At 42.0% G+C, this 25470-nt stretch overlaps 1 protein-coding gene across 1 annotated transcript; it reads left to right on the top strand.

Moving 5' to 3' along the window:
• Positions 1-17671: 17671 nt before the first annotated feature.
• On the top strand, positions 17672-22149 carry LOC147460176 (uncharacterized). Its single transcript, XM_086511276.1, has 2 exons — positions 17672-18152; positions 20553-22149. The coding sequence occupies exons 1-2, from the start codon at positions 17715-17717 to the stop codon at positions 21999-22001; spliced, it is 1887 nt and encodes a 628-aa protein (XP_086367402.1). The 5' UTR covers positions 17672-17714; the 3' UTR covers positions 22002-22149.
• The last annotated feature ends 3321 nt before the right edge of the window (positions 22150-25470 follow it).

Raw genomic sequence — 25470 nt, 5'->3', positions numbered from 1 at the left:
GGGCGGGCCGCCAGGTATGTACACATATTCTTTTGTAAAAACCTAATAAGAACTCACTATGCTCTACACATTACAGTAGAGCGAGTTCACCATATCGTCGTGCTCTTCTTCTCGCACTCTCTCTCGCGTCGCACTTCCGCTCGTACTCCTTCAACTGGTATCAGAGCTCCGATCGAGGCTCGAGGCAGCATTGTAGGAGGCTAGAGTCACCAACTCAGATTGGAGTGAAATTCGACAGGCGAAGACACGGCCCCAAATCTCGTGGGAGAGCTCAAAGGGCTTGGTGTTGTCAGAATTTCATTCTGAAGTCATCTCGGCCACCGTTCAGCTTCGACAAAGGTCTGCGCAGGCCATTTTCGACTACGTGGTCTCGACGGGTGCAGATCCGACTCTGCAAATTTGGGGTTTTCGGCCTACGACTGCAGGTGCTGAGGATATCGACACTCCTAGAGTGTTGATTTGTGGCTGTCTACACATCGAAGGACGGCTCACAGTTCTTGGAGACGTGTCACATACGACACGGGCGCATCTACACACAGACTGTAGGCGACATCCACTAGTTCATCAGGTAGCTTGTGTTTGGTGCTTGATATTCCAGATTTCATCCTGACATTGCAGGTACTTCCACATGGGATGTATTGTCAGAGATGATGTATGTTTGTTGAGGGTTTCCTGGCTGTGAGTCACGCAGCAAACAACCGCCGCAGCGATTACAGCATATAGTGGGAAATTTGTGGATGTATGCCTTTGTGGGAAGTCTATGTACTGTCAGATTTACTGCAGCCTTTGTTGAGGGTCGAGTGAGGTTTTATTGAGCTGGGGGATTCTCGAATGTTGAGATCCTTTCGGTGATACAGGTCTTGGATCGATCCCTCAAGCACCCTTAGATAGGCAGCTAGGATGTATTGACTGTGAGTTAGACAGTTGGGATTGCATCTTTGCTTTACTGCCGTTGAGGCATTGTCACAGTCTATGCTTACAGGACAGTGACAGGACAGTGAGAGACAGTACAGGTGCAGGACAGGTTTACCCGCAGCTTACAGTGTCAGAGAGACAGTGTTTTTTGAGTTGTTTTTTGGTCTGTTTTTTGAGTACACCAGAGCCATTTTACAAAGGAGACTCTGTCTAAATTTATGCAGAATATGAAGCTTTCTTGGTTCATTTGACACGTTGATATTGGTTCAGAGGTCAGTTTACAGGGGAAACTCTGCCGAATTTTTCCCAGGAAAGTAAACCACTGTGAAGCGTAGCTATGGCTGGGTCACAGGACACTTCTCTTTACAATATCAAGAAGCTGGATGGAACCAATTTCCCATTGTGGAAGAAGCAGATTTGGCACGTGTTGGTACAAAAGAAGCAGATAAAACCTATAAAGCTCAAGGGGATAAAACCAGAAGATATGGACGAAGATGAATTGGCACTTTCTACCATTATGCTGACTTTGGCAAAAAGCGTTTACTTCAATGTAGCAGACGAGATGTCGGCTTATCAAGCATGGTTAAAGCTGAGTGATCTTTATGAGAAGCAGAGTGCAGCTTCACAGGTATACTTGCTTAAGAAGCTTGTTGACTTGAAGATGAAAGAAGGGACACCTATGTCCAATCATCTGAATGAATTCAACACAATCTATAGTCAGTTGTCAGCTCAAGGTGTCAAGTTTGATGAACCTGTTAGAGCTATGTTCCTGTTGATCACATTGCCGGAAAGTTGGGACACTTTTCGCACAGCTTTGAGTAATTCTGCACCTCCAGATGGTTTGAACATAGCAGGTGTAGAAGGAAGTCTGCTTACTGAAGAAACCAATAGAAAGACAATGGACAAAGGCAAAGGAACAGCCTTAGTTGTCAGGGGAAGGACCAAAGAAAAGTACAAAGGTGGAAAGAGGAATCAGTCTCGTAGCAAGTCCCGCAGTGCTAAAGGCAAGAGTGACATAGAATGCTACCATTGTGGCAAGAAGGGTCACATGAAAAGAGACTGCAGAGAATGGAAAGCAGAAAAAGGCAAAGAGAAAGCTGAAGACCATGGTGAGAAGAACAAGTCCTCAGTGAAGATTCAAGAAATAAATGTGACAAACACTGTTGCAGAGGATGACAGTCTAGTGTCAGGAGACATCTACTTCTTGAAGAATACAATGGACTCAGCTCTTCTTACAGCATCTGATGGAAATGCACTGAGTGACTGGATTATAGACTCAGGGGCATCACTTCATGTGTCTCCAAACAAGGAGTGGTTTACCTCTTATGTGACCACTAAAGATCATGTTCGGCTAGGCAATGGGCAGACATGTGAGATCTTAGGTGTTGGAGATGTTCAATTGAAGTTTCAGAATGGCTCTTCTTTCACGTTGAAGAATGTGAGACATGTTCCCGCAATTACAAAGAGCTTGATCAGCACAGGTTTACTTGATGATGCTGGCTACGTCACCACTTTTGGACAGAGCATGTGGAAGATATCCAAGGGTTCTATGACAGTAGCACATGGAGTAAAGTCTGGAGGACTTTACATGATTTATGTATCAAATGTCTCTAAAAATGTAATCAATGTAACCGAGCAGCCGAACCTTTCTTTGTGGCATAGCCAGTTAGGACATATGTCCAAGAAGGGAATGGAAATCTTGTCTCGTTCTAGTTATTTGCCTGGCTTTTCATTTAATGATTTTGAATTCTGTGAACATTGTCTGTATGGTAAGCAAACACAGCAGCCACATAACCATAGAAGCAATAGAAGAGATACAAAATTGGCACTTGTTCATAGTGATTTGTGTGGACGTATGCCTAGCCTATCTCTAGGGGGAGCCTCTTACTTTATGACATTTATAGATGATTACTCGAGGAAAGTATGGGTTTACTTTCTCAAGAACAAGGATGAAGCGTTTAGTGTTTTCAAAACGTTTGCGACACTTGTGGAGAATCAGAGTGGCAAGAAGCTTAAATGCTTACGCACTGACAATGGTGGAGAGTATGTTTCAAAGGCCTTTCAGGACTTTTATGAGTCAAAAGGTATAAAACGTGAACTTACTGCTCCTTACAATCCTCCTCAAAATGGTGTTGCTGAGAGGATGAATAGGACCATACAAGAGAAGGTCAGAAGTATGTTGTCTAATGCACAGCTGCCAAATGGGTTTTGGGCTGAAGCTGTATCAACAGCTGTTCATCTTGTAAATAGATCTCCTAGCAAGGTTTTGTAGAAGGATTCAGTGCCAGAGATGGTATGGTCAGGCAAAATGCCCTCATACAAGCATCTCAGAGTCTTTGGCTGTGAGGCATATACTCACATTCCAAAGGAATTTAGGAACAAACTTGAGCCAAAGAGTAGAAAGTGCATCTTTCTAGGCTATGGTAATTCTGGTGAGATGGGGTACAGACTTTGGGATCCCGAATCTAGAAAGGTTGTCCGCAGCAATGATGTTCACTTTAATGAATCCAAATATCATTCTAAACTAGAGAGGTTTGAGGAGATTAGAAGATTTGTCTTCCAAGAAGATGGACCTGCACGTGCAAGACAAAATGTCGGGGCTCAAGAGGAGCAAGGACAGGATAGAGTGGAACCACAGGTTGTGGCTGAGCCTGAGCCACCTATTGTGCGTAGATATAGACGTGTCACGCGACCTCCTGATAGGTTTGTTCCATCTATGAACTATGTCATGTTGACTGATTGCAATGAGCCTTCATGTTACAAGGAAGCAGTGCAAATGAAGGACTCCGGGAATTGGGAATTGGAAATTGGCCATGCAATCAGAGATGACAGCTCTGCATAAAAACAAGACATGGAAGCTAGTTAAATTACCACAGGGCAAAAAGGCTCTACCTTGTAAATGGGTTTACAGGTATAAGATCACCGCTCATGATAGTCAGCCAAAGTACAAAGCAAGGCTTGTTGCCAAGGGCTTTAAGCAAGAACAAGGCATTGACTTTGATGAAGTCTTCTCTCCGGTGGTCAAGATGACTACATTGAGATGCTTTCTTGCATTGGTTGCCATATTAGATTTGGTGTTGCACCAAATGGATGTCAAGACAACGTTCTTGCATGGTGATTTAGATGTGGAAATTTACATGCAGCAGCCATAAGGGTTTGTTGAGAAAGGCAAGGAAGATTGGGTATGCCAGTTGTTAAAGAGTCTTTATGGCTTAAAACAATCACCGAGGGCATGGTACCATAAATTCCACAAGTTTATGCTTTCTCAAGGCTACAAACGTAGTGAGTTCGATCACTGTCTATATACAAAGAAGGGTAAGGATGGCAGTTGGCTGATCCTTATTTTGTATGTGGATGACATGTTGATTGCTGGCAAGCACTTGGAAGAAATTTCAGCTTTGAAGTCAAAGATGGCAAAATCGTTTGACATGAAAGACATGGGTGAGGCAAGTCATATACTTGGTATGCGCATTGAGAGAGACAGATCAAAGAAGTTGATTTGGTTATCTCAAACAGAGTATATTGACAAGGTTTTGCAACGTTTCAATATGGAGAAGGGAAAGGCATTGAGTGTTCCATTGCCACCATATGTGAAACTTAGCAAACAAGATTGTCCTGTGTCTGAGGAAGAACAGGCTGAAATGGATAAGATTCCATATGCGTCTGCAGTGGGTAGTTTGATGTATGCAATGATTGCTACTCGCCCAGACATTGCATTTGCAGTGGGAGTAGTAAGTCGATACATGTCAAACCCAGGCAAGAAACATTGGGAGGCAGCGAAAGGAATATTGAGATACCTGAAAGCTACAAAGAGTATGCGTATATGTTATGGGAGTCAGGAGCTAAGTGTAAAGGTTTTTACAGACTCAGATTATGCAGGTGACTTAGACAACCGAAGGTCTACGTCAGGGTATGTCTTTACATTGGCTGGTGGAGCAGTATCATGGCGTTCTAGATTACAAGATTGTGTTACTCAGTCTACTACAGAGGCTGAATATGTTGCAGCATCAGAGGCATGTAAAGAATCAATTTGGCTTAATCGACTAGTAACAGATTTGGGAATCAAAGAAGAGATGCGTGTGTTATATTGTGATAGTCAAAGTGCTATACAATTGGCTCGCAATTCAGTTTATCACTCAAAGACAAATCATGTGGATGTGAAGTATCATTTCATCAGGGAAATGCTCGAGGATAAGCAACTTCAGCTTGTCAAAGTTCACACCACAGAAAATCCTGCTGATCTACTTACAAAAGGACTTCCCTCAGAGAGCTTTGCGCATTTTCGCAAGCAGTTAGGTGTAGGGTAGTACATCACTTCTCTACATTTCTTGTATATTAGCTTGTATAGTAGTTTCTCTCACACTTAAAGTACCACATTGGACTTTAAGTGGGAGGTTGTTGGGGTATAAAGCCCAATGTGGTCGCCCAGGTAAGTGGGCGGGCCGCCAGGTATGTACACATATTCTTTTGTAAAAACCTAATAAGAACTCACTATGCTCTACACATTACAGTAGAGCGAGTTCACCATATCGTCGTGCTCTTCTTCTCGCACTCTCTCTCGCGTCGCACTTTCGCTCGTACTCCTTCATAAAGCATATCTACGCAATCTAAAGCGTCTCTAGGTACATATCTCTAAATATTCAAAAAGATATCGTTTTCTTCACATTCCTTTGTGGCTCACCTCGAAATTTGTTGTCATTTACTTCACTTGGCAGAAAATAGTTGTTTCCACTTTTGAATCTCTCTTTTTTCTCTCACCTTTCGGGAGCTTTATCTCTTCTTCTCTGATGCACCTTGTTCTACTGCTACGTTATTTCCATTATACTTTCTGCTCCTTCATTACTTACAATGTCTAATACATCTTTCATTAGTGATAACCGCAAGTTTCACTTGAACATTAAGCTAAGCCAGGAATATGCTACTACGCGGAGTGTCTATCAAAGACCAGTTACAACTGCAAATGAAGCACAACAACTTCGCAATGAGGGAAAGAAACACATTGATATATGGACAGATAGGAGCTTGTATCCACCGGATCCTAGCACTGGAAGATATCCATCTTTTCACACACCTCATGATTTGATGAGATTTGTTGGTGATGGGGTTGATGGCTTACTAGGATATAGTTCTAGGTTATCTCATTTACACATTGATCATACACATTGCATTCAATATCTCAAAACTGTTTTGTCTTCAAATGCAATAAGAATTTTAGAACTTGAAAACCAAATAGCATCTCTAAAACAAAAAAATCACCAACTTCGGACTTTAAAAGAAACTCCAATAGGATTAAGAGCACGAGTAAAACGAATGAGAGATGTAGTAAACTTAACAGAAGGTTCTGGACAAAGAAAAAAAAGATTAAAGATTACTAGAGAACATGTGACTAGTCTTTTAGGATTTGATATGTCCAATGGTCAAGAAAGGGTGAGATTTTTGAATGAGGTAATGAACAAAAGTGATATTCTTAAACTTTTGAAACTTCCTGAAAATCAAACTCAGAAAAAATTTGTATTTCAAAGTTTACTGAAAGATATGGGTTTACTGGTCCAACCTTCTCAAATGCAAGAAGTTTGTGACACAATGGGGGTGAGTAGAAGGGGTTACAGGGCCATCTCTAAAACCTGGTTTCAGGTTTTAAAGTATTACAAGATTAAAGCTTTTGGGTTGCCTAGGCCTCATAATGTTGGGAAAGTTAGGACTCTATTAAACGAAGAAATACCCGAACATTTTGGAGAGTACTATCATATAGAAGGAACGATGCCATATGAAAAAAAGAAAAAAAATCTTCTTTTGAGTATAATGTTTTTAATAACATTTGGATGAGTATAGAAAATTTTCAATCTGCTATGGTGAGATACTATAATATGCAAGAACTAGATTGTGAAGGAAAACTTATATTTGTTCTGAAATTGGATGAAGCTCAAATTCTGAAATGTCAAAAAATGGAAAGAGTATCCATATCCCTTATGAATAGAGCATTGGACTATAGCCAGGGTAAGATTGATTCCCCATACCACAAAACTCAATCAAAAATGGAACTTTGGTGGATCGGAGCAGCTCAAATACCAGTAGAAAATCACGATACATTGAAATGGCTGTTTTTGCAGACCGATATCCCTTCTGTTATACAGGATCAAAATGCAGGTGAAAAACTCTGTGTAGATGGCATGGGTGACTTTTTTGTAGAATGGCACTTGAGTGCCGACCTAAAAGCATTAAAGTGCATGTTTGGTGTATGTGGAGGTGCCAATACCAAGTATCCATGTCTATATTGCATGGCAAGCACTGGAACAAAAGGATGGCTTGTAGAATACGAGGTTGGAAAAGCACCATCGAGAAATAGTGTTAACGTCATCGACTACCCATCGTCCTCTATGATTTGGGATCCAATTCTAACAATAGATTTAAAAAATGTACATATATGCACAATGCATGCAGAGATTAGAATCTTGGACAAATTGCTTCGACTCCATCTTGACTATGCATATTCTATTAAGCCAACTAAACTTGCAGACGAGTGCATAGAAAAATGCGAGGCTTTGCTCTCTCAAATGGGTTTTCATGGTGGTCAAGTGCATCTAAAAAAAGATCCCACTCTTTCAAAAGGAACCGGTGATGTTTTGCAAGGTGTTTCAATGGGTGGAGCAAAAGCCAGAAGATTTTTGAGTAACCATGACAACAAACAAGTTGATGCTATGTGGAACTTCTGGAAGGATCTTTGTGTTATAACAACCAATGTCACAAGTAGACCAGATGTAGCCAACAAACGCATGGAAGTGTGGAAGAAGCTCGATAATTTTTTGAAAGTTTTGAGACAACAAGTTATCTCTGCTACTTATGCAGATGACTTTAAAAAGACAATAAAGCTTTTAATAACTACTATTACAAATGCTTGGGGAGCAAAAGACATCACATATTACTTGGTGAATATTCAATTACTTTCTAAATTCTGGATAGTATTTTACTTTGCATCCTATTGAGTTCAACTAACTTTTTTTTAATTTTTAGAATATTTTGTACCTGCATGGACCATATTTTGCAAAACAAGGACCCCTTGCAACATGGAATACTCAGGGAATGAAAAAATATCACTATCAAGCGAGGACTTCTTTTTTCAAATGTACGAGAAAGGGAGGTGGACAAAGAAGGAGCAATGCACTACAGGAACTATTCAATTCGTTCTATAGGAGGCAATTACAACGGATGAGATCAAACAACCATGCTTCTCAACCACAGATTTGAGATTAATGCTTCACTTTGAAACTTTGTACTGAATCTTTCTAAAGAGATCCAAATTCAAAAAAGATATTTTGGTGCAAAAAATTATCAAATTTACATCAGTTTTTAATTTTTTTGATATCTCTAGGCATGTCACCCCTATATCTCAAAAACTTTCTTCTTTTATAGCCCCCAAGAAGGTTGACATTTGTCTCCTCAGCTGCTGCTGCATAGCTAGAGTAGCAAAGAAAGTATCCTGCTCTTGAGGCATTGAATCCTGCAGCATATCCAAACATTCGAAGTGTTGTTGCTCTCTCAAGTAGCATGATCTTGTTTGCATTGATTTGAAGGGGAGTGTACCCTAAAAACCATGACAATATCTTCAGTGCAAACATTGGTAACTCAGGATCTTCAGAATACTGCATGTAGAAAGCACAGAAGGTGGCACTATCCAATGTAGGCATGTAGTGCATGAGAGAGGAGGCATCCCTTCTTGAAGAGCCCTCTATTGCTTTCCCTCTCGAGCCTTTAGCTCTCCCAAGAAAATTGTCTTTGTCAAGGAGTTCAATCTGCAAAACAAGACAATGAGTAATTAAAACTAACTTGAAAAAAAAGAAAGATTTCAGTAGGGAGATCACCTTTTGCAATTCATCTTCGGCAATGACCTTTTCTTGAAGGAGATTGCATGATCCGATCATCTCTCTTATGTCAACTTCCTTTCCAATTTTTTTCAGCTTAAAGTCTCTGCCAAAAGGTTGGATGCCAAGCTCAACAAGCCCCTTCTCAAAATCCTCATCTTTGAGGGAAGGTTTTTCCTCTTCCACTCTTCTCATGCATAGAGCAAGTGCATCAGGAGCAGGCAAAAAATCTTTACTGGATGTATGAAGATCAAGTGCCAAAAACTCCTCTTTTGACTCTTCTGTGTCAATAAAATCTTTGGCCACCTCAGAAGCTTCAAAAATGGTTGCAATACAGTAGTCCTCCCTCATATTAAGCAGACACTGGATATGATGGAGAGGGATATACTCTTTCCCATTGATAAAGAAGTAGGGAAGGTTTGGAATAGTAAGGGAAGCTTCAGATACCTCTACCTCATCTGTTGGCTCATCAATGACAGTACTAGCTCTAAATTGAGCAACATCAAAATTTGCACTCTCCTGCTCCTCAGCTGCAACATCAACTTCCTCCTCTTCTAGAATTTCACTTTTCTCAAACTGCAAAACTGTGGAAACATTTTTATTTGTTGCCTCATCTGTATATTTCACTTCATCAGCTTTGCCTTGCATGTCAACTTTAAGGAACAAAAAGAAAAGAAAAGCAACTTCTTTTGGAACAAGGTTACAAGGTTTTAAATGTAATTGACAAGAAATGGTAGGTGGACAAACAAAGGAAGTCTTCTTAGAAAATCTTCCAAACCTCCTTGTTACTTTTCTCTTCTCAATTGAGTTTGTAGTATATTCGGTTAGATGACAATAAGCCTTCCCATCTAAAACCAAACACTTGCCTTCAACTGCCTCTTCAAACTCTTTGAATTCTTCTGCCAAGAAGTCTTTCAAATGGTCTAACAAAGCTGCAAGATCAAACACAGGGTTGAATATTTCATATGCTTTTGTGTACACTTCCATGTCACCACCATCCATCACAGCCACCAATAGTTTCTCACTTGGACTCTCCTCCCAAATCTCCTCCCGGCCTTCAATCATGGTAGAGGAAAAGTCGACAGGTGAAGCTAGGTACAAGGTACGGAAATACGCCCAACGTTTGCAAATGTAGTAGTGCCAATGACAAACCCGAACCACGCGATACGCGTTGGACCCAAGCTTTGGAACTTGCTCCCTGCACGTTGTGCGGTACAAAGCCACAACAAAATGAACAAAAACCCCGAACCACGCGATACGCGCTGGACCCAAGCTTTGGAACTGCCTCCCTGCGCGTCGTGCGGGACAAAGCTACACCAAAACGGACAACAACCCTGAACCACGCGATACGCACTGGACCCAGACTTTGGAACTGCTTCCCTGCGTGTCGTGCGGGACAAAGACACACCAAAGCAAACAAGAACCCCGAAAGACGCGATAGGGGAGGGACCACCGATGTTCAATTGCAACGGATGAGATTGTGTGGGACGAGAGGATTAGGACACAAAAATGAATAATTACTCGCGTCGTATGCGACAAGTGAACGTGCAACATTAATAACATTCGAGACCAAGCTTTATATAAGATCCGAAATATGACCGTTAGTGACACGTGTCAACCATGCATACGTGCCACGTGGCCTGCGCACAACGGTCGTCGTACGGACGGTCTTATGTTTATAAAGCCTTGTCACGTGCTCATTCTTTGCTTTCTCCCATACTTGATATTCGTGTCGTGTCGTCCTCAACTACCCGCACCTCGAGTCATCCGCGCTTTGGATTCTTCCGCGCTGGGCGTCAACCGTCCACTAAGCCAAGCCAAGCTTCTTCTCAAACGACGCGACCCGGATGTGTTGGGCATGTGGGCGCACCTTCTACCGCTTCCCATACTCTTAGCATCCCATACGACGCGATAGGCGCAAGTTGCAAAGTCTAGGTGAAGCTTACATCGTGTCGTACGGGGGTTTCTGCTCGGCTTACTAAAAGTTTCCACAACTCGCATACGACGCGATGCGGTGATGTTCTAGGGTGTTTGTGTGCCCTCTATCGCTTTGTGAAGGTCTTGTTCTTGAAATACTCATGGCATCCCATACGACGCGATAGGCGCATGTTGAAAAGGTTAGGTGAGGCTCTCATCGCGTTGTGCAGGGGTTTCTGCTCGGCTTACTTAAAGTTTTCACAGCTCGCATACGATGCGATACGGTGATGTTCTGGGGTGTGGGTGCGCCCTCTATCATGTCGTACAAGGCGTTTTGTGAGATTTTATTTGGAGGTTCCGGTGCTCACGTACGAAGCGATACGGACGTATTCCAGAGCCTGGGTCACCCTTCTATCGCGTCGTGTTGTTGTCACCCTCCTCTTCACACACGGCGTGATAGAAACATCTTGCAGGTAGTGGGTGACGCGTCTGTTGCATGGTGCTGTGTTCTTTTACCCAAATGGCGAGGACTAAGCAGACTGCAAGGAAGGTCTACCAAGCCCCAACTGATCTAGAAATAGATGATGTTGAGAAAGATGCAGAGAAAGCACCCCCTCCACTACCTCGTCAGAGGCCCGATGCCAGAAAAAGATTGAATTATCAAGTGAAATCCCTAAGAGAAATAAGGAAAGCAGAAAAGTCTACTTGTCTACTGATTCCAAAGCTCTCTTTCATGAGAGTTGTCAAAGAGATATCTGATAGACTTGTAAGCATGATGAATATCAAAACTTTTGTCTCAGTAAGGTGGCAATCTCAAGCTATGATGTGCCTTCAGGAAGCTGCTGAGGATTTTCTCATAGACTTTATGAATGATAGCTACATTGCAGCTGCATTTGCTCACAGGGTCACACTTATGAGCAAAGATTTTGTGCTTGTGTCAAGGTTAAGGTACAAGTTTGATAAGGCTCTTGAGCTCATTCCTAGTGAGGATCTTAGAGCCTTCCAAATTTTAAACATCCCTCCTTCCAGGCAGTAGAAAGATTCTGGGGTTGTCATTGAAGATGTTACACATGAGTACGAGACAAGAAAGGCCCAGGATATCAAAGCAGGAAAGGAAGTTGAGAGGGAGCAGCAAGACATGATATCAGAGGATGCTATTCTTAAAGAGCAAGCTGAAATTTTAAGAGCATCCAACTCTCTTCTTTATGAAAAAGTCACAGGCCAAATGGTGGTGGATGTCTCCTTGTTTGGAGATACTGAGGCATATTTGGACATATTCCCTCAAGACACAAGTATGCTTGTAAATCCCAACATTGAGCTTGGTGACACTAGCTGTGCTCTATATCTGTCTTAGGTATGTGTTGCTTTGCTAATTATTAGTGCATGTGCAAGGCAGACAGGCACAAGGGGCTCATTGGGGCTTGTGTTTCCTTTTCCAGGTGTCTTATGAGGGATCTTCCAAAGGCTCTAGCTATGCAAATTGCCATACTTGACCCTCTAGTGACACAGTGCCTTTTTAACAAGCAAGGAACCCTTTCAAATTTTCTGATGATTTTAACATGCTGACCTACAATTACACATTATACCCCTATGTTGAAGGGTAATTCTTAACTCCTTACATGTTATTTTTAACATTTTGTGGTATTCTTAGCTAATTGTTTTTTATTTTGTAGAGGACATTGGAGTCTTATTATCTTCAATCTTTTGGAGAAAGATATTATATTTATGAATTCATTGTCAAGTATCCATGGGAAAAGTAAACTATAAGTATGAAGCATAATCTATGCTTGATGATGGCCCATTGTTTTCTATTAGGAGCTTTTTGATTCAATGTCTTCTTGCAGTGCTGCCAAACTTATTGTTGGTCATTTGAGTACCACAAATAAGGATTACAATATAGAAGCTTTCAAGTACTACAATCAAAAAGTGCCTTTACAGACAGACTCAACATCTTGTGGATGGAGGGTGCTTGCAAATGCAAGGAGATATCTTGAGTCATGGTGCCGGATGACTACACTCACTGTAAGTGTGGTTCATGTATTTATTTTGATGTTTTATGTATGTATGTTCTCATGTCCTTTAGTTCCTTTTTCTATTTTTTTCAGTTGCATGACTATCCAGAGTCTTGGGTCATGTGGGTGAGAGAGAACATTGTTTCTATGGTTTTGGAAAGATCAATAAATCCAAATGATCCAGATTTTCCTTTGCCACCAAAGGTTTGGATGCAAAGAAAATGGATCAAAAGAAGAAAAGTCCTGCAAAGAAGATCCATACAAAGAAAAAGGATCACAATAAGAGTCCTGCCAAGGGGAAGAGTCCCACTAAGAAGACTGCCAAGGGAAAGAGTCCCACTAAGAGCCCTGCAAAAAAAAGAGCAGATACAAAGGGCCATCCATTCCACTCACCATTGAAATTCAAGGTTCAAAAGCGTCGTACACTTAAGAACAATAAGGGGGAGGTACCTAGCTCACCTTTCAAGCTACCATTCATGTTGTCAAAGACAGTTGCCAAATCACCCAAGCCAACCAGTCCTGAGGAGCCGAAAGCACCAACCCCTGCCAAGTCACCACCACCACCCACTCCTGAACTTTCACCCCCTTCTGAACACAAAAGGAAAAGGGTCTCTGAGGATGCATAATCCTCTCAGACAAAAAGAAAAGTGGAATTTTATGATTGAATAGTCCACAAAAGCTATGTACACTTTTGTTCATTTTGTCCATATGAACATATATATATACCCTTTGGTGATTCATAATTTTATACTTCAAATAATTAATACCAACTGTCGATTCTTAAATGTGTATCATGATGTCATGTAAGTTTAAAACAACATAAGTAGAGAAAAGATAAATATATTTGCAAAATGATTACGATATTGAACTTGTTTTTTCAAGTCCTAGCTTGTAAGTGGCTCAAATACAACTCTTTTTGGGGGAAGGCATGTGATGCAAGAGGTTGACTTATCCATCTTTGTGCTCACCACACAACAAATTGAACCTCATCAAAAAATTCAACGATAATGAAGACAATCAACCCCTCAACAACCAAGAAAAAACCTTCCATAGCCTCCACGGACACTTTTCAACAGTGTCCTAGGACGGACACTAAAATCGGAAGGGAGGAATGTTAATTGAGTCAACATCAGTTAACAGCAGCTGCTAAAGACCGAAGACATATAGATGCAGATCGAGGATGAATACAAAGAAGCAATAAGGATTGGAGTTACACATTGTTTATATTTTTCTAAAATGATCATGTATTGTAAATTCCAGAATTATTTCAAGCCATTAAAATATTTTAATGTGTTACGGGCTTAATGGGAGTTCCAAGCTGTAAAGGATAGATCAGTTAGCGTGCATAGGTAGCAAATTCAGTAAATGGTGGAGCCCTAAAGGCCTTGGAAGCCCGAACATTGCATCTTTTTACCTTAGGTATATAAGGCAGTATGTAAAAGAAATTAGAGTTCTCAAGCTCATTTGTAGAGAGCACTCTTTGGTGAGAGCTCTTGAGATGTGTGGCTATGGAGTCCTTGAGCTTCTCCTTGTTCATGTGACTTGGTTAGCACTAATCAATGCTTAATTCTCTTTCATTGTGCCTCTCTCATGCTTCTTATGATTGTTGATGATGCTTTGATTAGCTAGATCTTAACTAATTAATGATTGATCCCTCTTTAATCTTGTGTGATTACCCTCTCTTGCTTGTGTGTTCAGATAGGTTTGATTGGAGTGTGGTGCTCGATAGATCTATGTGTGTGTGCACGTGATTAGTGTGTTGCATGATAGGATTAGTGTTGTGTGCGTCTTGCAATCGTTAGTGTGTGTGACTGGGTTGATTAGAGGTGAAGAGAAGTGGATGTGGAGATTGCCCATCATTGTGGCTTAACTCCTTCATAAGCTGAAAAGATCACCTCATAGAGTTAACCATGCGTGTTTCTATGATCATCTCACTAATCGCACGAGTGTTTCCATATCCTAGCTGGATAGCTCATCCCTCTGGATCGATAATTTTGTTGTTCATTGGAGCTATGCAACAATGGAACCCCCCAACACATATGATAAAAGAATATTCCATTATTTGCAAGCTCATTGTGCGGTCTTCCTCGGTATGTTTGCTCACCAATAAATGCATGAAAAGCATAAAAAATACCAACTATGCTCTCAAATGGTTTTCAATCCGTCCTATTCGATGGATAAATATCTATAACATACCAAACATGATATCAACCCTAAATCTGTAAATATAAACATGTACTAAATGAGATATACTCAAAATAACTGACAATTGGATAGATGCCGTGGTAAAATTGAAGGAGATTTTAGCAACCTTAGGTCTGTATGTTAGAAAGCATGTTGTATGAGGATCTCTCTCGCTTGCTTTGTGTGTACACTTTAAACTCTTTAACTTGCCCCTTGAAAGCCTCCATGAAATCATTTCGTTGCATCCTCTTCCTCCTCGTCTGCAATAGTACCCAACTTTTGATAGTTATTTTAGATGGTATCCAGGCATGATCATCTGTAGTATAACTGTTAAAAATGCTAACAGAGTCAATGGTAGTGCTAGGCCTTCGAGAGGTTGTCATGGTGTGCACTAGAACGCACAGTAGAGATAGCGTAAATATAAAAAAGGAAGGACAGTTTTGAGAGAAAAGTAGAGCTACTCAAAGAAGCATTTGGACGGGAATATAGATACTAGAGTCTTCAATGCAAATTCAAAAATTTGTCGATACAAACTTAGTAAGACTTATGGCATTTATGCTTTGAAAGTGCGACATTATGTAATTTGAAGAACAAAAATATTATTATTCTTTTTTTTTCTCAACGAGTTTGGCTCCAAAATATTGATTTTCAACGTAACATAAGCCTCTTCCTCATTAATCGAGTGCCACTCTCTCTTTAGAACTAAAAAGGCCCGAAAGTGAGTCCAAGTTTCTTCTAATGTGTATCAATCTCACACACTTTTTCTATTTAATTAAAGTAAAAACAAAAATCTTTGTTTTACATGAAACTTGCAAAAATATGAAGTATAAACATAAGTAGCTAGCATGGATGTTTAGGGTAAAGGAGCCAGTTTAGACACTCAAGAAAAAAAGTGTAATTTTGGGTGGGATTTTGCAAATTTGGTCAGATTTGAATTTTGAAATTTACATGAGATTCCTCATGCAAAGGCGGATTAAGTAATACCAAGATTGATATTTATTTGATTTAATTTGGGCAGTCAATTTGAGAAAGTTTAAATTTTGAGGTCTTCTAGGGGTTAGAAACACCCAAGGCCCAGTAATGGTATAGTTTTCAGCAAATCACAAGTTGACACATAAGCAAGATTCCTAGCATATTCCAAATTTTTATCTCTAAATTGAGACGTGCATGACTTTTAAAAGGCACATGTGTTACAACTGGCTCCTTTACCCTACATGTATCTTGCTCACTTTTTTGGCTTTGGTTGAGTGACCCATTTTAGAGAGATATGTGTTGTTATTTTGTGAAGGTGGCTTTCATGAGTGTAATTATATAAGAGTTTGTATTCAAAAATAAAGAAGTATAGTATTTAGAGAAGCTAGAATTCTTTAATCTTATCAAAAGTTTTTTTATATCTTTCTCAACAATTTCCTTACATCTAAAAAAACTAAAGTGTTCTTTTTAGTATCAAGCTAGTGTTAAATAAAAATAGGTCGTTTTTGAAAGAAGAATATTCAGGGCTCGAAAAAAGATCATAAAACTTAGAGAACCTTTAGTAGCAAAAAAATTAGAGATTTTCTTGAGACATTTGAAGGTATTTTGGGAAAGATTCACTAAAAACGTTGAAAAGTTCTAGCCTTTTTCCGCCTTCAAATTATCTTTTCAAAGGTAAATTTCAAAATTTGAAAGTGGGATTACACTAAACCTAGGTTTTTCTTATAAGCACTGAAATTTATATGCAAGAAATGGTTTCGTTGGATTCAATTTCTACTAGGGTAAAGGGGCCAGTATAGTGGGCACCACCTAAGCTCTGCAGCAAATTGCGAGCTAGGTCTTGCACATATCTTTTGTTGGAGGGATCAAAAGGCCGTTGCAAGGCGCAGCTACTACAAAAAATTTGTCGTGCTTGAAAATGTGCATGCGACGCGGGACAATAGCCCGTACAATTTTCTTTGTAACAAAAATGGCCTTGAAAAGGCGCCGGCCAGTAGTGGGGGGTATTATGAGACAAAGCGGCCAACAAGGATCGAGCTCACATTCAACGGCTCTTAAGTCCTTTCGAAGTGACGTAACCACTTGAGCACAGGTCCAAATTGTAGTTAACATCAGGCCATGGGTGGGACCCGGCCTTTATTGGCCCCTTTACTCCACCAAAGTACCAATCGGCTACAGTGTAAGATGGGTGATGAGGACTTGAGAGGGAGATCGATGTAGCCTAGATTTAAAAAAGAAAAAATGTGATGTGTACTATGTAAGCGATGGCTACGGTATGAAAAATCAGAAGAAAATAGCCGATGCATGATGTCGACGCTCTGTGCCAGTACGGTCCAACGTGCTGCAATGCAGCTATCGACGACAGTCTTTCTCTCTCTCTCTCTCTCTCTCTCTCTCTCTCTCGATAGACTCTCACAGTCAGTCTCTCTCTCTCTCTCTCTCTCTCACATGACTGAGGCCCTATGTATGTGTGCGTGCACGGAGCAGGAACGAGTACGACGTTGCCGTAGACTGTTGTCTGCATTTAGTGCTTCATTTCTGTGCTGACGATGATAAGGCTCCGTCAGCGCTGATCACGAGGGGCAGGGACCACTGATCAGTCACCAGACGACACTGCCACATACGTGAAAAGTCTGTCTGCTGAACGCAGTACTGCAGGAACAAAGTCTAGCTGGCACCTTATCCGCGTTCTCCTTCTTCAACCCTTTTTTTTTTTTTTTTTTTTTTTTTTTTTTGGGGAGGGGGGGGGGGCTTTTTTTCTTTTTTTTTTGGGATTCTATATAAACTGCACAGCCCAATACAGTTGCTTCAAGTCTTCTCTTCTACGTCCAGACCTTTCAGCATTCATATAAGCATGGCTCATCACCTTCAAACTGCTGCTAATGGCACTCCTGATGCAATCCTCCCTTTGAAGAGAAAGAAGACTGACTCCACCATCTCCGAGGCACGGTCAGGCCTCCTCGCCAAGGAGGCCGTCAAGCATGCCCTCAAAGAATACCTTGACATCAAGCTTGCAGTGAAGCACTATGTGGACAAGCATCACATTGTGGATGGCATTTCCACCGACTCCTCTGATGAGCCGGAGGAATCCCCTTACCCTGACCCTTGGGGGATCCCTAATGCTTACCACATCTTCTACCTCCGCCAAGGTGGTTTGCCTGATTGGAGACGCGCCCGAGCCATCGCCACCGCCAAGGAGTACCATGCTCAGCAAAAGTCAAACTTCTTGGGCTACCAAGTGAACTTCAACTTAAATTATGAAGAAGAGTTTGGTAGCTACTTGAATACTCATGTACGTCAAATTCTCTTGGTCATACACTTCACACATCTTAGTTCTCATCCTGCTGTGTTGCCATTCGTGTCTCTAGGCTACTCTTGACTTGTTTGTGTGTATGCGTGTGTGAGTGAGGCTAAGCAATGCATGCTCAAGAAGGCAAAGTTAAGCTTCCATGTTAGGCTAGGTTTAACACATTGAATATGTCCCACTTTTTTGTCTTTTGTTTGAAACACTCCCTTTGTTAAGCTAACTCTACTTAAAATGGAAGAGTTGGCTCACAAATTCACAAGAAGTTTTGGATAAATTCTCACAATAATTCCCACATTATGACTTACCTCAACATCATGACCTTTGTTGAGGGAGGCATTGCATACCTAGCTAGGTACGACTGGGGGCAGGAGACCGCTGGCCCGATGGGGGGGTTGACGGTCTCCTGCCCCCAATCATACCTAGCTAGGTATGTGGTGCCTCTCGAGCAAAAGCTCATGATGTTGTGCATTGTATGGAAAACATTGTAAAATACTCCGTTTTCCTAAATGAGAATTTTCTTAAAACTTCTTGTGAAAGGCGGAGTATTTTCCTACATGGGAATTTTCTTAAAACTTCTTGTGAAAGGCACTGTTTGAGACTTAAGACGATAATTTTTTACCTTCATAGATTTACAATTTCACGTACAAACAACATAGATAAGAACAAAATAATGTTGCTTTCCTATGCGTGTGAAGGCTCTCCCACTATGTGTACATGTGTATTCATAAGAGTTATATATGTGAACACACACACACACGAGAGAGAGAGATTTGTGTTTGCTTTACATGCTTCACTAGATTTTCACACAAATTATAGGTTGAGAAAGAAAAAGAGTGTAGATTTCTTTTGCAGATGTCTTAATTTTATCATACACTGGAGTAGAGAAAAAGAAAATAAATGTGGAAAAAAAGAAAGCATGTTGCTCATAAATGTCACCTGCATGAGGAACTGTAAGCACACCTTGAACACACATATCATGGGAAAAAAACCTTTTAAGAGGTGAAGCCAAAATATCTTCTTGCTCCTTTTCGGGCTTATTTGAGTCACTGTTTGTCTAGATTGGTCAATATATAGCTAGTCTATGTGTCCCCCTCGGCCACCTTCCAGAGAAAGTTATAGATAGAGAGAAATGAAGAGGGACAAAAATGAAGGAAACAAGAATCTGAACACAAAACAGACACACGAAACGCGCAAACAATCACACAAAAACTTTTTCTTAGTTCTTTTTGGGATTTTTCAGGGTCATGAGTTTGGCCTTTGTCATAAAAGCTTGAAAGAAAACATGGCTTGCTTTGCAATTGATTAACTTGAAGGCACTGTTGGTTTTGTAGATGTGAAATTTATAACATTGTGCACAACCACACAAAGTAGTTATAAGAGTCAAAGCTTGAGGTGCTCTCCACACAAAAGTTGTGTGGTGGTAATTGGTAAGAACTTCACATGACACCCATCATGCTTACCCTCGCAATGGTTATGAATTTGTTGACACTTCACAGCATGCTTGCCCTCGCAAGAAGAGGAGATTAAGAAAGAGGGAATAAAACTGCACTCCCAAAGGGAGGTGCACCTTCTGGAGGGAAGGGAGGGATAATTCATAACAACGTACTTCCCCTTTGTGGGGCCCCTTCCGTCGCAAATATTGCATTGACTTGTTAGACCTTGAAGGGGTAGGGAAAGGTCTTTTACTGACCTTTCCCCGTAAAAAGTGCGACCCCATGGCGACTGGCGGGGATCCGCGGTAGCCGTGGTGGGAGCAGTTTTTACGAGTAAAATGGTCAGTAAAAGACCTTTCCCGGTCGTCAATTAGGTCTAGGGGACGGGGGCCAGAGCACTGGACTCTGACGACGAGCACGTGCAGTCCTGCAGCACAATTACAGGCAGCCATTTTTCCGCATGCTAAGGTGTCGCAAAATGATTGCCAATCATTGCCATGCGTGATTACTCGCGCTGACGGCCCATGTTGAAATTACCATCAGTAATGGACAGTGGATGAGTGGCCGAGATCACCTGCCCCGCGACCCTGGACCTTGATGACACCCCTTTAGTACTCATCCTGCTCATGTACCACACTCTAAGTAGTGGCAATATTAACTAATTTCTTCCTTTATTCCAGTAATCAATATAGAAGGCCACCATCCTCCTCATCTACCACACTGAGGTATTGGCAATATTAACTCATATCCTCTTTGTTTTTTTCAGTAATCAGGATTTTTTATTGCTAAAGTTACAACAAGAATGGCAGTATTCTTTACTCAACTTTACTCAAATGGTGACAACAAATATAAGTACCTTGTCTTCATTCAAATGAGTAGCTTTTGGAGACGAGTGCTATGAGAGTTTTGAAATGCCTTCCTTGATTTCCTTGCTGGTCTGTAAAACTTGCAGGTGAACAACATTGGAGACCCATTTCAGGAGGGCAATTTAACTGTCAACAGCAAGTTCATGGAGCGGGCCGTGCTCGACTATTACGCGGCATTGTGGCATGCAAAGTGGCCACATTCTGACACAGATCTTGATTCCTACTGGGGCTTCACTCTCACCATGGGCTCAACGGAGGGCAACCTGTATGGCATGTGGAATGCTCGAGACTACCTCAGTGGCAAGAAAATCTTAGTGGACACCAATGCATGGACTTCCAAGAAAGGAAAACGGGTGAAGTTGCCCCCTCGCCTTCTGTATCATCAAGCCTCCACCCCAATAGAAAGCCCCTTTGCATACACTCCCATTGCATTCTTTTCTGAGGACAGCCACTACTCTATCTCAAAATGCATGACCATGCTTGAGATCCGCACCTTCTATGCTGAGGGAAGAGAAAAGTACCCCAATCAATGCCCCATAACTGATGATGGTGATTGGCCGGCAGAAGTTCCATCAGACGATGGCGGTGCAATGAACATCCATGACTTGGCCTCACTTGTTGATTTCTTTGCCTATCGTGGGTATCCGATCATGGTTTGCTTCAACTATGGCACCACTTTCAAGGGTGCCTATGATGACGTTGCCCTTGCTTGCGAAAAGCTGCAGCCCATCTTGGAAAAATATGGTCTGTTTGAAAGGAAAGTGTCTTGGCAGGATGATAATGGCACAACCCACAATGACACCAGGACTGGGTTTTGGTTTCACGTCGATGGAGCACTTGGGGCGGCATACATGCCCTACATAGAGATGGCTTATTGTGGAGGGTTAGTGGACAAGAAGGGCCCCATTTTTGACTTTCGGCTACCCATGGTGCACTCTATAGCCATGAGTGGGCACAAATGGATAGGGTCACCAGCCCCCTGTGGCCTCTACATGACCAAAACTAAGTATCAGATGAATCCTCCGGAGATACCTGAGTACATAGGCACCCCAGACACGACCTTCGCAGGCTCCCGCAACGGGCTGTCGGCAATTCTTCTCTGGGACAACATAGCCCGGCATTCTTATGATGACCAAATAAGAAAATCTCTGCATCTGGAAAACATGGCCATATACACAGAGAGTAGCCTGCGCAATCTGCAAGAAGAGGTGCTCAAGGAGGATTTGTATGTGGCACGAACGCCGCTGGCGTTGACAGTGCGGTTCAAGCGGGCAAATGATGATCTTTGCAAGAAGTACTCGTTGTCGAATGAGGATCTGGAGGGCAAGCGCTACTCACATGTCTTCATGATGGAGCATGTGACAACGGAGCTAGTGGATGCATTGGTGGAGGATCTGTCGAAAGAGGGGGCATTCGCGCCCGACGACACCGTTGCGCAGGCCAAAGCGGCAGCGATGGTGGAAGCTGCTCTGCGGGCACCCACTTCTAATAGGCTCTCTCTCGTGCCGACCCGTGGTCGCGGATTCCATGGCTAGTCCTCTCTTAATCCGCTCGCTCTCTCTCTCTCTCTATCCTCTCATAGGGCATGCTTCCGCCAGGACTTCGTTTAGTAAGCTCTTGTTCTCCTTCCTATCTGTCCTCCACCCTCGAATGATCTCGTAATAACAATCTCACTTGTGCAAATGGTTATTAATATGTCTGGTTGTTTTTGGAAAAGTGCAAATGATTAAGATGCTTGGCTGTTCTTCGAGAAGCTTTTAGAAAGGTAGTGGGTGTTTCTCTCTCTCTCTCTCTCTCTCTCTCTCTCTCTCTCTCTCTCTCTCTAGAAGCATGTGGAAGCTTATGAAGGGCGGTGGGTGGCAACTGTCCAAGGCTTTTAAGCCACGAATGGGCGTTGATATACAGCTAAGGGACATGAGCCGAGGTGAGCTCTCTGTGTGCGTGTGTGTGTGGTCTGCAGATGATTACCAGTAGGGTTAGCTCTGCTACAAACGAGAGCGCGGAAGGCCTGCAAAATACGTAAAATAACATGCTACAGACAATAAAACAATAAATCTGCATACTTGACGCATCGACAAGCACATAATCGATGATAATCACGAATAGAGAGAGATAGAGAGCGGGAGAGAGGGAAAGAACACGTGCAAGCGCACCTCCTAGAACGGAGTGCTACGTCGATACAGCATGAGAGAAGGGAGGAGAGGGGAGAAGAACAACGCGAACACTGGGTGCAATCTTCCCCCGTGCAAGAGTGACCATTTCCCTCTTGCATGTATTTCATTTATAGATTTCTTGAATGGTCAAATTGAGTACAAACTAGCCGGCCGGTCATAAATGGCCAAAGCTCATAAAAGAGCACTTGAATAATAAATATACAATATATATTTCCATTTGCATAAGTCTAGCTCGGTCTAGTCTTTTCCACCTGTCAGCTGCAATAAATAATAAGATATCAATTCTATAACATATCTCTCCGTTGGAAAGCAACTGTCCTCAGTTGCGAAGATAAAAATTTGCAAATAATACTTGTCAAAAAAACAATGATTAGAAATCTGTATCAAATAGTAAATGAAAAATCCATAAAATTGCACAACATTGCTTATGCCTGCCGTCATCCACATACTACCTATTCTAGTGTCCCATACCACTAGAATAAGCAGTATATGTCATACCCTGATGAAGCAGGATATCATTGCTCACACTCATCGTTTAATAATCAATTTTCGTCATTCTCAAGTCAAATTCCATAAATACTTTCGCGACAAAAAAATCATCATATACCCTTTCCAAATCCAAATCCAAATATCTGTCAACATGAATCCAAATCAAAATCCAAATATCCTTCATTTTGTATACTCAAGTAACAAAATCATACCAGTGACAGTGGTGGCCAGCCATTGCAGCATGATTTTGTGATCGGTGTTGCCTAGATCGGTGAATCTACACCAATAAGACGTGCTGCCTAGATCGGCGAATCTGCACTAATGCTGCCTATATCGGCGGATCTTCATTTACCATTGTGAATAGATCTGCAATTTATCAGTGTGCTGCCTAAATCGGCGGACCTGCACAGATAATTGGTGTTGCCTAAATCAACGAATCTACACCAAGATGAGCATTTACACAGTGCCTAAATCGACGGATTTGTGTTACAAACGGAAGGCTTGGCGCCCCTGCAAAATACTAGAATACAATATATTGCAATCCATGAAACACAGAAATATGCTTACCTGGCACATAATCAACGATGTATGCGAATAGAGAGAGACAGCGAACGAGAGAGAGGAATATATAGCATGCATAGGCCATACTATAAACAGTAGATTGGTCCAACAAATAAAGAAAACAACGCAAAATTGATTTGACCTTAGCTGCTCTTTTAGACATTGCCAGTTAAACGTCAAACTATGTAAAAGAATATGCATCAAGAAAATGCATGGCAAGTCCAAAAACTTAAGCTTCTCTTTTGAACTTGTACTAGGTATGTAGTATGAGAGTACAAATTACGTATAAGATCAAACTAATACAATCCTTATGGATCTAATCCAATGCCTGGGTATTAAAATGAAGTGTAGTGAAAGACTGAAATTGTCAGTTCAAAAACATCACGATCATTGTCAGTGCACGTGGATTCCTGAAAGCGAGCACTGTTTGAGAAAGTATTGCATTGGTCGCCGAAGAGTTTTGTCGATGTCCGATGCTTCCATGCCATCGACCATTGATCAAGAGAAAAGCGGGAGGGGGGGGGGGGGGAAAGAGAGAAAGAAATGAAATGAAATGTTAGATAAGACTTCGTCCAATGGCCTAGGGGACCAAACTGATACAATGTTTATGGATCTAATACAAGGTCTGGGTACATTAAAAAAAATGAAGTAAAATGAAAGATTGTGAAGAAGAAAACATTGTCCGACAGAGTATTGCATTGGTCATTGAAAATCTTTGTGAATGTCCGTCTCTGTATGGAGCCGTTAATGGAAGGGGGGGAAGGGAGAAAGAGAGAAATGAAATGAAATGTTATATTAACAGTTTTCAAAAGGGCAAGAGTGCATATGATGCCAAAATGAGACAATCCGTGTGAATCCGATCCAATACCCGGTTACAAATTAAAATGAAGCAAACTATATATTAAAAATATATATATTCACGAGGCTGAGAAAGTATTGGAGGGATTACTACCGAGTTTTGTCAATGTCTGCTTTTGTAAGTAGCCGTGTTGGAAGATAGCGAAGAAAAAAACATATTTTTACGTCGTGGGCAGTACTATCCCAAATAATCTTTTCTTTTTGTTTTTTTTTCCTGTATCTCTCTGTAGGTAATCGTTTTGGGAGAGAGAGGGAGAGAAGACTAGGTGCTGGTGAGCTGTGAAACTATCCGCCCTGGGGGGGGGGGGGGGGGGGGGGGGGGGGGGGGGGGGGGGGGGGGGGGCACTGTTGTGTGGGCGGTAGGAGTCACAGACGAGGGGGTATGTCACAACACCAGAGAGAGAGAGAGTGAGAGAGAGAGAGAGAGAGAGTTTGTTGCGCAGAGAGTCAGGAGGGAGAGAATGTTTGATGCGTAGAGAGTTGGGACGGAGAGAGAGTGCATGGGTATTGTTCGCGTCTGCAGGTAGTTGGGGGCGGGGGGGGGGGGGGGGGGGGGGGGGGGGGGGGGGGGGGGGGGGGAGAGTGTTCCCAAGGGCCAAGGGGCCTGCCCGTTGATGCTTCTAGCAAAGTGTCTGACTCGTCGAGCTCCTCCCTAGCATCTTGCTCCCTGCAAGTCACGACAGGGCCAGGAGACAGAGATGAGGTTGAGCCTTTTCCACTTGTCGCGGGTGTTCTCTTGCTTGTAATCCACAACCGTGGAGGGGCACGGGCTGAGCTCATGGATGGAGTTGCGGCGGCAAACACGTCCAAAGAATCTGTGCATTCTGTGGCGTGCTTGTCTCCAACCTTGGAGTGGACGCACAGAATCCTCTCGTAGTGGAAGGTGAGGCTGAGCAGGGTTAGACCAGTGGAGGGAGGTGAT

This window comes from Adiantum capillus-veneris, chromosome 4, assembly GCF_014529385.1.
Source record: "Adiantum capillus-veneris isolate H3 chromosome 4, ASM1452938v2, whole genome shotgun sequence".
NCBI classification, from domain to species: Eukaryota; Viridiplantae; Streptophyta; class Polypodiopsida; order Polypodiales; family Pteridaceae; genus Adiantum; species Adiantum capillus-veneris.
This window is presented reverse-complemented; position numbering and strand designations above follow the sequence as displayed.

Bases quoted from the DNA above. Each gene is read 5' to 3' on its own strand.
- LOC147460176 (XM_086511276.1), top strand. From the start codon at position 17,715: ATGGCTCATCACCTTCAAACTGCTGCTAATGGCACTCCTGATGCAATC. The intron at 18,153-20,552 runs GTACGTCAAATT...TAAAACTTGCAG, and splicing joins GTAGCTACTTGAATACTCAT to GTGAACAACATTGGAGACCC.